Source organism: Ochotona princeps, chromosome 19, assembly GCF_030435755.1.
Source record: "Ochotona princeps isolate mOchPri1 chromosome 19, mOchPri1.hap1, whole genome shotgun sequence".
Classification (NCBI taxonomy): domain Eukaryota; kingdom Metazoa; phylum Chordata; class Mammalia; order Lagomorpha; family Ochotonidae; genus Ochotona; species Ochotona princeps.
The window spans coordinates 38,579,663-38,594,235 of NC_080850.1; the positions used below are offsets into that span (position 1 = coordinate 38,579,663).

At 34.7% G+C, this 14,573-nt stretch overlaps 1 protein-coding gene across 1 annotated transcript in view; it reads right to left on the bottom strand.

Moving 5' to 3' along the window:
* Window positions 1-14,573, bottom strand: part of ADAMTS19 (ADAM metallopeptidase with thrombospondin type 1 motif 19) — a 182,602-nt gene that overhangs the window by 69,392 nt on the left and 98,637 nt on the right. The window contains exons 9-11 of the mRNA XM_058677493.1: window positions 12,243-12,383; window positions 10,937-11,087; window positions 1,153-1,254 (exon numbers count right to left, since the gene is read on the bottom strand). Coding sequence (XP_058533476.1) covers window positions 1,153-1,254; window positions 10,937-11,087; window positions 12,243-12,383 — 394 coding nt within the window. The remainder of the gene's footprint in view (window positions 1-1,152; window positions 1,255-10,936; window positions 11,088-12,242; window positions 12,384-14,573) is intronic.

Genomic DNA, 14,573 nt, shown 5'->3' on the forward strand with positions numbered 1-14,573 from the left:
TCATGGTTTAAAAACTGTGCTATGTTTTATATATATATAAAATATCTGTATACAAATCATGTTTCCTTACATCTCAAACGGTATTTGGATGTCAATTTTTCTAGCATGCCTTGGACTTTGAGATCTCTTCACACTGATGTACTGATGTCTACCCTATTTTTAAAAGCTACACTTCAAGCATTACTCCCTTGATAAATATTTCTTTCTTTTCTCATTTCTTTCTCTGAAAACTGCATGCTTACATCTTCGTGTGTGTGTGAGAGAGAGACAGAGGTAAAGAGAGAAAATATGTATTTGTGCATATGTCTAAGTACAGGATGTCCTAAGATAATTTTTGAGAAGTCGAATTTCTGGTTTTCAAATGATACCTCAACTTGATGTATTTCAAAAGGATTGTTCCATAGAACTTCATTTTCTCCCCTAAAAGTCTGGCACCAAAAATACTTTAGTCACTATATATCTACAAATATAATAAAGGTTCATTATATTTCTCAAAGGTATTGTTTCTGATCTTACAATTAATGAACAAAATGGTTAGCTTCCCACCTTCGTTTCATAGCATACAAAATGGAAACTTTCATGTATAAGCCATCAGTCTATTAATTTGATGAAATGAACTATAATTATAAGTACATGAGATACACTTCATAATCTGCAAAGTAAAATAAAATTTCACGAGCAAATTTGTTGACCTAGACATTATATATCTATAAATTCAGACTGCTCATAATATTAAACTACTTAACCAATCCAGTATTTACTAAATTCCAACTGTCAATCAGAATATTTATTTATAATACATATATTGACAAGAAAAACTTACAGGTAAGTAGTTGCTCTCTTAAGACAATGGTATATGCCTGAAAGATTTTAGCAGTCTTAAGAAATTACACAATTTATGTTGTTCTTATGTGCTTTACTTCCTTAACTTAAATACTAAAATAAAAAAAACTTTCTATTAAGAAAGCATATCCTGACTCTCCCCATTATCATCAACAATAAAGACATATTAATAGTAATTAAACAAACTACAAACTAACATTTTTGTTTATATTGACATTATTCTATCAGTGTTGAGATGAATATGTAACTGGTAATTTTCTTGTGTTTTGTTCAGATTATTATTAAATTTGCACGGCAACATTGACTTACCTTACCAAGATCACAATCAGTACCGTCCATGGGTGGATCTAGCTTGGTTTTGCATTCTTTCTCACCTTCTACCTTGCACCACAAACCTGTGCAAATAACATGCTGAAACAAGGGTACAATAACTAATCAGGGAAACATGTCACTTGGTTGAAGATTAGCAAATTAATTCTGAGATGGCTATTTCCATAACAAAAGAAAGTGATACAGAAGAACACGCCTAGATTCTTTTAATATAAAAATTTAAAACAATACATGACTGAATGTATGTGAAAGAGGCAGACACAAAATCACAGACAGTTCAGGCTTATTTTTTGCATTTGTAACTGATGAGACTGTTGCAACTACAAAATATTTATGGAATAAAATCAAACTTTTGGTCAGTCTCCTTAAATCAAACATATACAGTTGAGCAGGATTATGTAGTGACATTAGAAAAGCTAAACTAAAAATCATTACTGACACCATGATATGGACTGAGCTGTATGAATAAATGTCTGTGTTTGTACTTTGGAGAGTTGCCCCCTGCTTTTATGTCCCAGTCAACACTTTACAGGAACATCTTCCTGAACAGCAAAGACTCCTGGAGGACCAAGTCAAGTCATTGGTACCTCGATGTGAACGAATTTTAGAGCTTTCGGAGACAACACACTTTTTCTAGAGGAAAATCTAAGAGACTTTGCAAAAATCTAGGATAAAACAGATGAAGTCCTGACATAATAACATTATATGAGAAAATTCAAGAGGAAAGAGTATCAGATTTTTAGTCACAGCTATATAATCAGTGGCCAGCTAAAAGAAAAAAAGTAAAGAGAGGGTAACTAGGCACTCTCAGAACCTTTGTATTTAAGATGGTTGGAAGTGTATAGAACAAGGCATATTGCTCACACATGACAGAGGAATATGAAATACACAAGACACATTTCAAATAGTTAATGTACTTAATCTTTAGAGAGGCTGAAGTGGAACCAGCTATTCAGGCAGCTAAGGAGGGGAACGGGGGAAAACAATCAACAAAGTCAGAGCAAGAGGTGACATGCAAGACATAGTTTTAACTTTTCATAGTTTCAGTTATCTGTGATCAACCACAGTCTGAAAATCTGAATTGGAAATTCCAGACATAAACCACTGACAAACTTTAAGTAATTTGTACTATAGTATATATTCAAATCGGTTTTATTATTACTTATCAATAATCACTGTGTGTAGCTGAGATATCCACTGATGCCTTGGAATATAATCTCCATGTATATAGGGTCAGGGGTGGGAGGAGCTTTAACGGAAAGGAATAGTGACATTTAAGTTTGAAAAAATAAAACTTAGGGGGACTAGAGGTTCCATGTATATCAGCAAATGCAACTACTTAGCAGTTAACAGTAGGTTAATCAGAAAAATACCTTTTTACAAGGGTAAGCATGTTCAAAACACACTAAAAATCACAGCAACATTGAACTTATTTTATGATCCAAATCTATAAAATGCATTGAGAAGGATATACTTCATATTTCACACAGGTGTTACAACTGTAATATTGAATTTATCACAACTTCCCAATAATTTTTCTCTCCTATATTTATTATGAAGCTTAGATTTTTGAAATTGCATGGAAGCTCCTAAGACTTAACAGATTATGATGAAAATGTGATGCAGTTTGTTTCATCTTATTTTGTCAATTGTGAGAGACACATTTTTCTTCTTCACCATATTTCACATGGATATATACTAACATGCTTAATGTACTGTTAGCCTTAACCCATGTGCACATTCTCAAAATTTACCTAGGAAATTATTTAAAAGTATTTCTAAATCTTTTCCTTCCACAATATGTTAAACCCTTGAGAATAAACAGAGGCCAAGCACTCATTTCAGGCTTTTGTGGGCACATTTGAATGAACAAAACTCTAATCTTGGGGCTTCAGTTTCTCAAGTTCCTCCCGAAGACCCTTTTGACGAAGCTGTTTAGTGATCAGGGGATGAAATGCCTAATTTTCCACAAAAGGGCTCTAAAAAACCACTTTCATATAACAAAAGCTCAGTTGTGTTTTAGCAACAATTTTGTAGTTTCTGTGTTAATCAATGCACACTGAACACCCAAGTGAATTTTCTACACACTAGTTCTTGAGCAACCCTTGCTTGTTGAACACTGTCGGTGGTCTGAATTTGGCCTTTCCACCGTTGTCTGCTCTTCCAAACAGCAGGTACTCTAATTGAGTCCCACCGGAGGCACTGAGAGTATAAAAGCAAACTTGGCAGCCATTCAAAATAAGCATAGTCACGTAGAATAAATCTCTCCTAGAGATCTTTTGGCTGCTTTGTGCTCTGCAGGTCTACAGTTCTTCTGGGAAGTAAGTTACAGTCTCAGTCTTAAAAATAGCTCAGATTCAGGAGTTCAAACCAAACTGTCAAAAGGGAGAGCAGGAAAACATTGAAGGAAAATGACGTGGACTATTTTCACCTTGAAAGTAGGTTGCAAATGCGTGATATGAGAGCAATGTAATACCAACTGCTTTCTGTGGGGATAGGCTGGGTATTGGATTATGATTAAAAAAAAACCTGTTCAATATGTCATACAGGTATGAGTCAAATACTGGTTTTTTTTTTTTCAAATTAAAATATAAGAAAAGGATTTTAAAACTTAAAATGTTTTACATAAAAATCTATAATAGGAATGCACCATGCTACTCATTTCTGGCTAAAGAATACAAAGGATATAGCATTTCCTTTTTGCACTTCTATGATAAAAAGAGATCACTGAAAGCCATAATAGGAACCTAGATGTTTATCTCAAGTAGGCTTTTTAAATACTTGTATAAATGCTTAAATATACTATACTTTTAAGAGGGTTATTTGTCCAACTAAGAATATCATAAAATTTATCTTCAAAGGACCTCACTTATGTGTTTCTTTATAACAAATACATCCTTTAAGATGTTCTGAAATTTATAATAAAGTAAAACAATCTTAAGTGCATGTACATGGAAGTAATAATCCTAGAGCAGGTAACTCCTTGCTGTTCTTCGTATCTCTTCCTAAAATACAATTTCACGAACATCATTTTACTACAAATGAGACTGCAATGGAATCGTATTGTTTTAAAGATTCTTTTTTAATCACAGAATATTTTATTATTATTATTATATGTATGACAGAGTGTGTTGATGTATGCATGTGTGCGAGAAAGAGGAAGGGAGATTAAAGAATAGGAAACAATACAATTGAGAATTTATCAAGAAAAAGAATTATATTAAATCCTACTAGGAATAAAAATAAGGATAAAACTAAAGATAATGTATTTAAATATATATATATATATAAAGGCATTGTAGACAACTTTATTACAGTAAGTCTGACAACCTACATAAAATGCAAAATATTTGCTAAAACTAGAAAACTTTTCTAACCATGGAATAGATAGAACTAATTGCTACCTTTGCCTGAAGAATACCCCTGGTCAAAAAAATAACACATCTTTCAACAAAATTTCCGCTCTTTCATTCTTCTTTCTGGAGAATGGACAAAAGGATACACTTTTAAACACTTTGTGAGACTCACATGAGACAGAGAATTTTGATAACAAAGATTTATGTATTTATGAACTTACACATTAAAAAATGTTTATTTGAAAGGCACTGGAAGGGAAGGGCAGCAAGAGAAACCACATGCTTAGAAGCACATCTGGACCTGCCATGTGGGTGACAGAGACTCAAGTGCTGATGCCATCATCTGCCTGTCAAGGTGCATTTGTGGGAAACTGAATTGGAAAGAGAATAGCTGGGACCAGAGTCAGGCACTGCATTACCGAACGCAGACATCCTAAGTCCCAAGCAGCAGCTCAACCTGCCCACTACAGGCTGCCACTGTCAATTTACATCTACATATATTTTGTTTAAAGATCTATTTTACTTTTGTTGGAAATGCAGATATACAAAGAAGAGGAGAAACAGAAGAGAAGGAAGATCTTCTGTCCACTGATTCACGCCCTAAGCAGCTGCAACAGCAGGAGCTGCACCAATTCAAAGCCAGGAACCAAGAGTGTGCAAGGTGAGGACTTTAGCTGTTAGGCTACTGCACTGGGTTCACATTTAAATATGTTAAAGAAAGCTTAATACATACAATGAAGTCATTTATAGAAATGGGCAATGCCACATGATAAAGTTTTGTGTTTTTTTATTCCCAGAAAGATAAGGTTAAATAATAATAATAAGGTAAAATAAGAATAAGATTGGCAGATTAATTAATATATTCAGGCACATCACTAACTTAAAATCTATGATTTTGTATCTGTAAATATAAAATGTGTGATATAATTCAGTTTTTGAAAAGCTTATCAAATTTGCCATTCAAAAAATTCATTACCATTAATGAACATCTATGAATAATGTATGGTAAATCAAAACGGATAGCGGAATGTTGCAAGTTTTATTTTTAAATTAAAAAATATTTATTTATTCATTTATTTGAGAGACATTATTACAGAGCGAGAGAAAGAGATCTCCCAACAGCTGGATTACTCCCTAAACTGACACAACTGTAGGGGTTTAGGCAGCCAAAACAAGGAGCCAGGAGCTTTTTCTAGGTCTTCCATATGAATGCAGTGGCCCAAACACTGGAGCCATCTTCCATGGCTTTCCAAGGCCCGTGGCAGGGAGCTGGATCAGAAGTGGAGCATTTGGGATTTGAAACTAGCATCTATGTGAGTTGTAGGTGTTGCAGGTGTGGCTTTATACACTATGCTACAACACTGGCCAAAAAGTTTTGTTTTAAGATTAGTAACATAGATAAGATACACTTTGGCATCAATATAAAGAAGTGGATACATGATGTCTTCAGAGGGAAGCAAAATGCTGTCAATCAGGACTTCTTGAAACTAAAATTTACTATGGACTTTACAGAAAACTTACTTGAAACAAACAGAAACAACATTTCCCAATAGAGCTATCCACAAAAGATACTTCTAAATTATGTGTTTTTTTTTTTAAGGAAAGGATTATGATCTAACAGGAAAGCCCTAGAAAATCACGGTTAAGTTGAATAAAAAAGGTGAAAAAAATTGTAACTATTGATTACCTTAAGTAACCATAGTTGGACTTCAGCCACTAATTATGAACTTTATATTTATTGACAAAAAAAAAAAATCACAACTCTATCTTACATACATCCTAGCAAAGGTATCTCTTAATAGCGATTTGGCCACAGCCAACTGAGTATGTTGAATGTTTCCCATCTCCGCTCCACACACTCCAAGACTGCTGCTGAGAGAAGCTGACTGCACAGACTTCACAGGCACCAGAAGGTGAGCAAAGTCCAAACACAGACAAGTAGCAAATCCAGATGGACTCTTCCATCGAACAGAGTCATCATGTGAAGAAAAGACGGAAAAAGGGAGCAAAATGAAGTTATTTCACTTATTAGGAAGAAAAATTTTCTAGAACTATGATTAAAAAGAGAGAGAATTTAAAACGTATTCAGATAATATAAAAAGAAAGCATGGGAATTTATCAGAGGGAAGGAAAGAGTTACAGAAGAAAGCATATCAAAAAGTGCTAGTCCTAAATCCAAAATGTTTCAATGCGTAAACTTCAGTGGATTAAGTATCCCAATTAGAAGGTCACAATTATCAAATTAATAAAAAGCAAATCCCAAATATATGTTTATCACTAGGCTCACATTAAATGAATAAATGGGGAAAAGTGGCTCATGCACAAAATAAGCAAACATTTCAGATTAATTAGATGTAATAAATGTCAATATAAAGGATGTTACCACTGATAGATTTTTCATCATAAATAAGACTCAATCGAATAAGAAGATACAACAACATAGTGACTGTTAGTAACTAACAATAGAGCTTCATAAAGTATAGATCAAGTTTGACATAATTATAAAGAGAAGGCAGTTGTACAATCATAGCATTCTATTCAAGTTCCCCATCTTAGCAGTTAATGGAATATGCAGACAAATGTTCAGTTAAGCAACTGTGTTAGGCACTTTGGTCTAACCAATACTTATCTGTAGAACACTAATACAACAGTTGGCTTTCCGTTGGAGGCATACAGCATATTCACCTGAACAGATTACAGATGTGTCAAAAAAACTTATAAACAAAATCATAGAGGGTGGTTTTCATTTAGGAGTAAAAAGTTTGCATAAATCAGTGAATATTTATCTGTTTAAGAAAAAAGTACCTAAAAGTTATTCAAAGTGATTGTACCACTTGTCATTTCCACAACAGTGTCTAAGAATTCCAGTGGCTTTCTATTACGCGCAATGGTTTGTATGTTCAGTTCATTAAACATAAGGCGATCTAGTGGGTATGCAGACGCAGCACTTTATAGGCTTAATTTGCATTGCTTCATGCAATGTTAGTGATGTCATGAACTTTTTTAAAGAAGCTTGCTGCATATCTTCATTTCTGAATTGTATGTTCAAATGTTTTGTCCATTTTATTGGATTGCTTGGTGTTTATTGAATATTAGAGGAACTGTACATTCTGGAATTACTCCTTTTTCAGACATTATTATTAGGAATGTCTTCTTTCATTCTATGGTCCTTTCTTTAACAGCTTTCTTCAGAGGAAATTATATTATTTTGAAAAATTTTAAATTGTTTTTTTTTTTTCTTTTATGGTTCACGCTATGATGTCCTGCAAAATCAACAGCTGCTCTACACTTTTGCTAATGTATTATAGCTTTATAAATTTGGGGTGAACTTTAGCATACATATGAATATTAATTATATGTTTATATATTCATATATACTTATACAATATATAATTAATTATATAATAGAGATAAATGTCCATTTGTCCTAACACAATGTGCTAAAAGGCTGTCTTTACCCACTGAATTTCCTTGTCAACTATATACCTATGGGAGAGTCTAACTGGACTCCTCGTTACGTTACATTGATGTGTCAGCCCTCTTTCCCTCTGCCAACACTGTACATTATTCACTACTGCTGCTCCGCAAAAAGTCCAAAATAATGTGATCTCTGTCCTCTAAGCATTTTATGTTAAGTTGCTTAAGTTCAAATTACTCCTGCCTCTGAACTTTCCTAATTTCAAACTAGAGACACAGTCTTCCAGAATTCTTTATCAGTTATCTCATTTCAGTACCAGAATGTTCTTTGGATCAGAGGAGAGGGTTTTAGAAAGTTCTACATATTCTGGTGAATCAAGCGGATAATAAGAAAAATGTAAAAACTGGCACGTTCTATGTTAATTTTCAAAGTCAGATTTAATATTAATAAAGGCTATCTATATTTAACATGTATGGAATCACCATGTAACCAGTTCAAAAAAAAAAAGGCAGTATGTTAAATTTCCTGGAATCTCTGATTTAGTGAATTTCCTTCTTCCTTGAAAAAGGTGACACAGGGAGAATTCTTACTGTTTCTAGGGAACTATCTCTCTATATCTCTGGATTCCCATCCAGGCTAAGTAATTTAAGGAAGCTCTTACAATGATCTGGTGGAACTGGAGCTGACTGAGCCACAGATGCAAGATGACCTAAAGGCACCAACTGCTTAGACTGAGGAACAACACTATGAAAGACATTAGCCATTAAATCTGCAAATTAATGCAGAAGAGTAAGGACTTATTGCTGGGGTGGGGTCAAGATGTTTCACAAGCATTGCTACATCTGTGCCTTTAAACATTTTGCAGATGTGAGTTGTTATCCTAAGGGTAAATTTATATCTTTAATTAGATCAGCATTAAGCAATGCTGGGATCTTCAGTGCTTGGGCTTAGTGTCTGTTTGCAACTATTGGAGAGAAATATCTAACTCAGATGCTGTGGGTTAATTGTCATTGTCTGATTCAAAGCTTTACTGTTTCTCGGGTTCTGCCAGAAACATACATGTCAAAAGTTGCTGGGAGTTCTCCTCCCACAAATCTTGATATTTATTCATAACTGTTTGGCAATGGGAAGGTCATAAGGATGACTGATTACAACATGCATATGCTGGTTTTAATATAGTCATGCATTAATATCCTAAGTTATCCTCTTATTTCCTTGACATATATCTGAGAAACAAGTATTTACATGAGTGAAAATTTCAATTCATTACCTCCGTAGTTCAAGAAATACTTACTGAGTGTTTATGCTTTAAAGATAAAGTGGCAAAAGGAATCAACAGCTTCTGTGAGGTGAAAGTTTCCCTTCTAGAAGAACGTTCAATGCAGAGTTTAGATTACACTAGAACATATGGCAACCACAATGATCTATTTCAAGGTAAATCTGCTGATGAACAAGCAGAACTATTCATCCCTTTGCATTTATAAATATTCCACCTTATATTTGTAAAGTGGAGCTAATGATTTTCACTGATCCATTTCTATATAGCTTTGACTAACTGTGTGCCAAGTTATTTGGGATGAAAATATCAATAATCGCAATCAATTCTCAGACTTTTCATTTATTCCACATCATTTTCAGCTTCTGACAGAGCTAATCACCTTCTTTCTGAAAAATGTTTTTACTACTTTCAGCATTTTTATTGGTGCCTGCTCCCCTATATGTTCCCCTTTACATATATGTGAGTGTGTATGATTACATATATACATACATGTAAACATACCACATGGGTGGTAAGAGCTCAAGGACTTATATGGACTGGACAGTGCTTGCTTAGTTTTACAAAAAGCAATACCTAGCATATTGAGAAATGGCTAATAATTTAAAGACCAATTGTTACATTTTCAGAGATAGGCAAAGAAGGAAGTTCAATGTGTCTGTGTGTGCTTGGAATAGGAGCAGGAAGAGACCAAACAGAAGATGGGTAACAGGAAGATAGAATCAAAGAAAGGAAAGTAAATAGAAGTGAAAATTGTATCAGCTAAGATGGCCATTTTCCCTCATTTTTAGATTATCTAGAACTAACACGACTACTGTCTAGGTAATTATGACTATGCAAAGTAGAACAGCCATGATTTGAACCGTACCCCAATATATGATGTCAGCATCACTAATGGAGTTTTAACCAGCTAAGCTCCAAGGCTAGCCCCAACTCCCCTCATTTATATAGAAACCAGCACTCATTTTCTATGCTTTAAAAAATGCATCCATGGGGCAGAAAGGTATAGTTTTTCCTTCATAAACACAATTATAAACATCTGAATTGCATTTTCACTCAGTAGCAAAGAAAGTATGAGATTTGTAAACAAAAGCAATGGACTGGTTTAATGAAAATGCTTTCTGAACTTGAACAATTTTTGAGTGAGTTCAATTAAATGCTCATGCCTTTGATTCAATATCCACGATTTGTTTCTTCTTATCTATCTATCTATCTATCTATCTATCTATCTACTCAGTTAGTTAGTTAGTAAGTCAGATTTACAGAGAGAAGGAGATATAGGGAGAAAGATCATCCATCCATTGGTTCACTCCCCAAGTGGCCACAAAGGCCAGAGCTGAGCTGAGCTGAAGCCAGGGGCCAGGAACTTCTTCTGGCTCTCCCACGCATGTACAGGGGCCCAAAGCTTTGCAGCTATTCTCACTGCTTCCCCAGGCCACAATTAGCCACAATTAGGGAGCTGGATGGGAAGTGGAGCAGCCAAGACACGAACCAGTGCCCATATGGGATCCTGGCGCATGCAAGGTGAGGACTTTAGCCACTAGGTTACCATGTTGTGCCCATCCATGCTTTGTTTCTATTACTTTAAAAGTACAGGGGAGGAAAATGCACAAACCTTTTCCTAGAAAAGTCTTCTTTTTACATCTGGATTGCTTTTACAAACTCCCACATAAATTAACCTTCCCTTTCTCCAATCTATTCAGGATCCCTTACCTGCATCTCTTGACAAAAGGAAGCCAATGGCCCAAAGAGAATCTGACACTGTTCATCTGCAGTGTAGGTCATTCCTGGCAGCTTGGAGGGCACCATCACAGAATTGACACTCTGGGGATTGGTCTGTAGAAGGCAGCTACTCGCCTTTGACCTGGCAAGGTGAAGAAATGAAAATTTTTGAATTTCACATAAGAAGTCATTGTGATAAGTTAACAGAGTAAAAGGAAAGTTTTTACATTAAAAATATACTTTCCCTCTTACTTACATACTCTTAAATGGAATGCTACTAGAATAATTTCATATATAAGAATCATTTATTTCCAACTATTTAACATAATCCTAGTAAGTAATAATAATGTTCAAATTAATAGAACTTCAGTTTATAAAGCCTAATCAAGTGGCTCGCATAATCCTGTGAGGTGCACATTGTTTTATATATTTGTGGGATTTAGAAACTTTGATTCAAGTGAAATTAAATTTTTTCCCAATCTTGATCCATGTTAGTATAATCATACAAAATAATACATGTCCTTAGAAACATATTCATAGGGATAATATTGCAAAATCTGATGGCATGTCCAAAATATTACATGCTAGAATGTTGTACTCTATGCTGTCGTGGCATGCATGCACAGAATATACTACACATATTTTTGAACAAGATTATAGTATTATACTCTCTTTAGCAATTTTAGTTAGCTAAGAGTTCTTAGATTACTTAGACTTTACAATGCTATAAATATCTTTCTAACAATTTTACATATATCTCTTATTTCAGCCAGCCTATTATGAAGAAAGAAAGAAGGAAAGAAAGGAAGGAAACCAGGGATTTAAATGAAAATTAGAAAAATAGCATTCATTTTTTTCCCAAACAGAACTTAGTATTACTTTTGTTGAAGGAAGACAATTTCAAACACTATTGTAATAGTGGAACAGGTTTAGAAATATTATGTTAGAAAAGTAGTGATTTTGTCTAAAAAAAGGCTTTCTTTTGATAGCTACAGACAGGTTGAGTCACAATCAATGAACATTTTTCGCTGGGGAAACACTGAAGAAAAAGAAATTAAACATTGTGACAGATTTTCTCATATTTACATTTTTTTCAGCCTTACAATCAGCTTGCCCATCATGTGTAAACTCAAAAGTACATGGGTTGGATAACATGTCCCAATCCACACCGTGAGTAATGGAAAGATCACCTCGATTTCCTCCTTGGTGGCCTTGGCACTTTACATGTTGGCTTCCTGAGTTGGCAGACAGTGCAGGTACACACGTGCAATTCAATAGCAGTAAAGGAACACAGTACCTCAGAAATCTCTCCAAATCTTCCTTGCTACACTGGGACCATGACACATCACCAAGATTTTGTCCTTTAATCCATTCACCAGACATGATATGAAGACCGTCAGCACATGATGGGTGGTCATTGTCATGGTTAATACCCATGCTGATTCAGAATATAATTGAAATAAAAAAGATTGATATTGAGAAAATGTTACTGTTACATTTCCAGAACTGCAACTGAATAATAGTTAAATACCCAAGACAATGGAGAAGTGAATTATTTTAAAGAAATTAATTTCAAAACACATTTGATTTTAGATTGTTAAAATTCTATGACACAGATTTAAAATAAATATTTGTATTTAATTTAAAATTTTTACCCAGTCTATGAAATGTTTTTGATATATTCCGTTAATCCAAATGCAGATATAATTATTGCATAACAATATAACATATAAAAAGAATCCATATCTAACCAATTTTACTAGATTCTCTCTCTTGCCTATTTTTTTCAAAATCTGAAACCATGTCTTTTATCAAAGTTGAAAGCTCACTGGATTACCAACCTGCCATTATCTGTTTGGTAATTGCTTCCTTAGCCCATCTTTTCCCACCTGTTAGAACACGCATTGTCTCTGGGAAACCTTCTACCTCTGCCATCTTTATCCCTTGAATGAATATTTTTTTGCCTGTCCTTTTTATTTTATTATTATTTTTTTAATGTTATGGTACAGTTGCATAGGCTCTGGGAATCTGTTGTTTCAAGCTGAAACTCTTTTCTGTAACTCTTATTTATAAATGATTGTTCTACAGGCACCTTAAATTCAACTGCTCTTAAAGACTTCCTTCTTTGCTTTAAATTCCTATCCTGAATTTATTCCTGGAATCCCCTTGTCTCTTGTGCATGTTTTTAATGCTTTCACTAGCTACTAAGTCAGCCAAATAAAGAATATTCAAGCCATCATGTGCTCTCGCCTCTCTCAAATTATCACCCAGGCTATTTAGTTTACTAAGTGTTAGAAGCAAACCCTGCCAATTGCACTTTCTAAATATTTATCTCAACTGTCATCTCCTTTCTATTTCTATTATGACTATAAACAGGAATCTATGATATTCTTACACTATATATAGTCTCAGCAGTTATTACAGTATTCTAACTACCCTAGTGGGAGGTATTAAAATTCAATCTCATTAAGACATATGTCTGCTTTCTTGTCACTTATGTGGCAATTCCAGCTTCTTAAATCAACACATGGCACTTTCAACTTCTTCCATGTCACTTATTGCATTTGCTGTTCAGTAATACCAAGTGACTTACAGTTTCCCAACATTTTGCTGCTTCTTATTTTCTTGCAACTAATTATTTAGTATGTCTCATGTGTCTTACACCATGTTATGGGCCTTATAGCTTGAGTTAAACTACCCTGTGAGCTAAGAATACTTACAGCATTAATTTTGGAGAAGAAACTGAAAATGGTTACACAATGAGAAATTGGAAAGCAACTTAGTGTGAACCAAGGTGACAGCTTCAGAACACAGTGTAGAAATCAGTACACATTGGGCATCTATGAATTCCAGTTCCCACTTTCTCCAATGTACCTTTTCTTCAGTTTCTTTGCCTAAAAGTGTTCTACTTAACCTTCAAGAGTAATGAAGTTTACCTCTTGCACTAGCCTCTACTGCACCCATTTATGCTTTCAGCACATCTCTTCCTGTGCTAGGCACAGGATTCTCAGAATAACATTTACTGCAATTTCTAGCCTAGGTTACGCCTACAAACTTTGGATTAGCTCTCCAAATTATGTGGTTGTATGTTAGTTTTAGATTTTGTCTGTTTGAAAGGAAGAAACAGGGGAAGGGGAGAGACAAAGAAACTGACAATGAAAAAGCATTACAGAAAGATGAGGGACAGAGCTATTTCATCAGCTGGTTTACTCTCCATACGACTGCAATGCTGGGGCTGGGCCAGGTCAAAGCCAGGAGTTTAGAAATCCATGTGGGCCTCATGTGTGGGTGGCAGGAGCCCAAGTATTTGGTTCATCATATGCTCTATTCTCAAGCAGGTGTTCCAGACGTGGAATGCCAGTGTTGTGGGTAGCAGCTTTACCTACTGTGCCTCTATACCATCCCATGGCTCCAAATTGCAGATAGCTGTTTCATATAGAAGTTTGGAGTATGTCAATCACATTCTATAACCCACACTGAAATATTGCACCAAGTCATCATGTAGCACCACAGCTATTTCAGAAATCATTTACATAATTCTCTATGAATTCGCATAATAAGCCATGAAACTTGCTGTTTGTGAATGGAGATTTGTACTGGACAAACACAAAGAGGAAAGTGTTTTGTT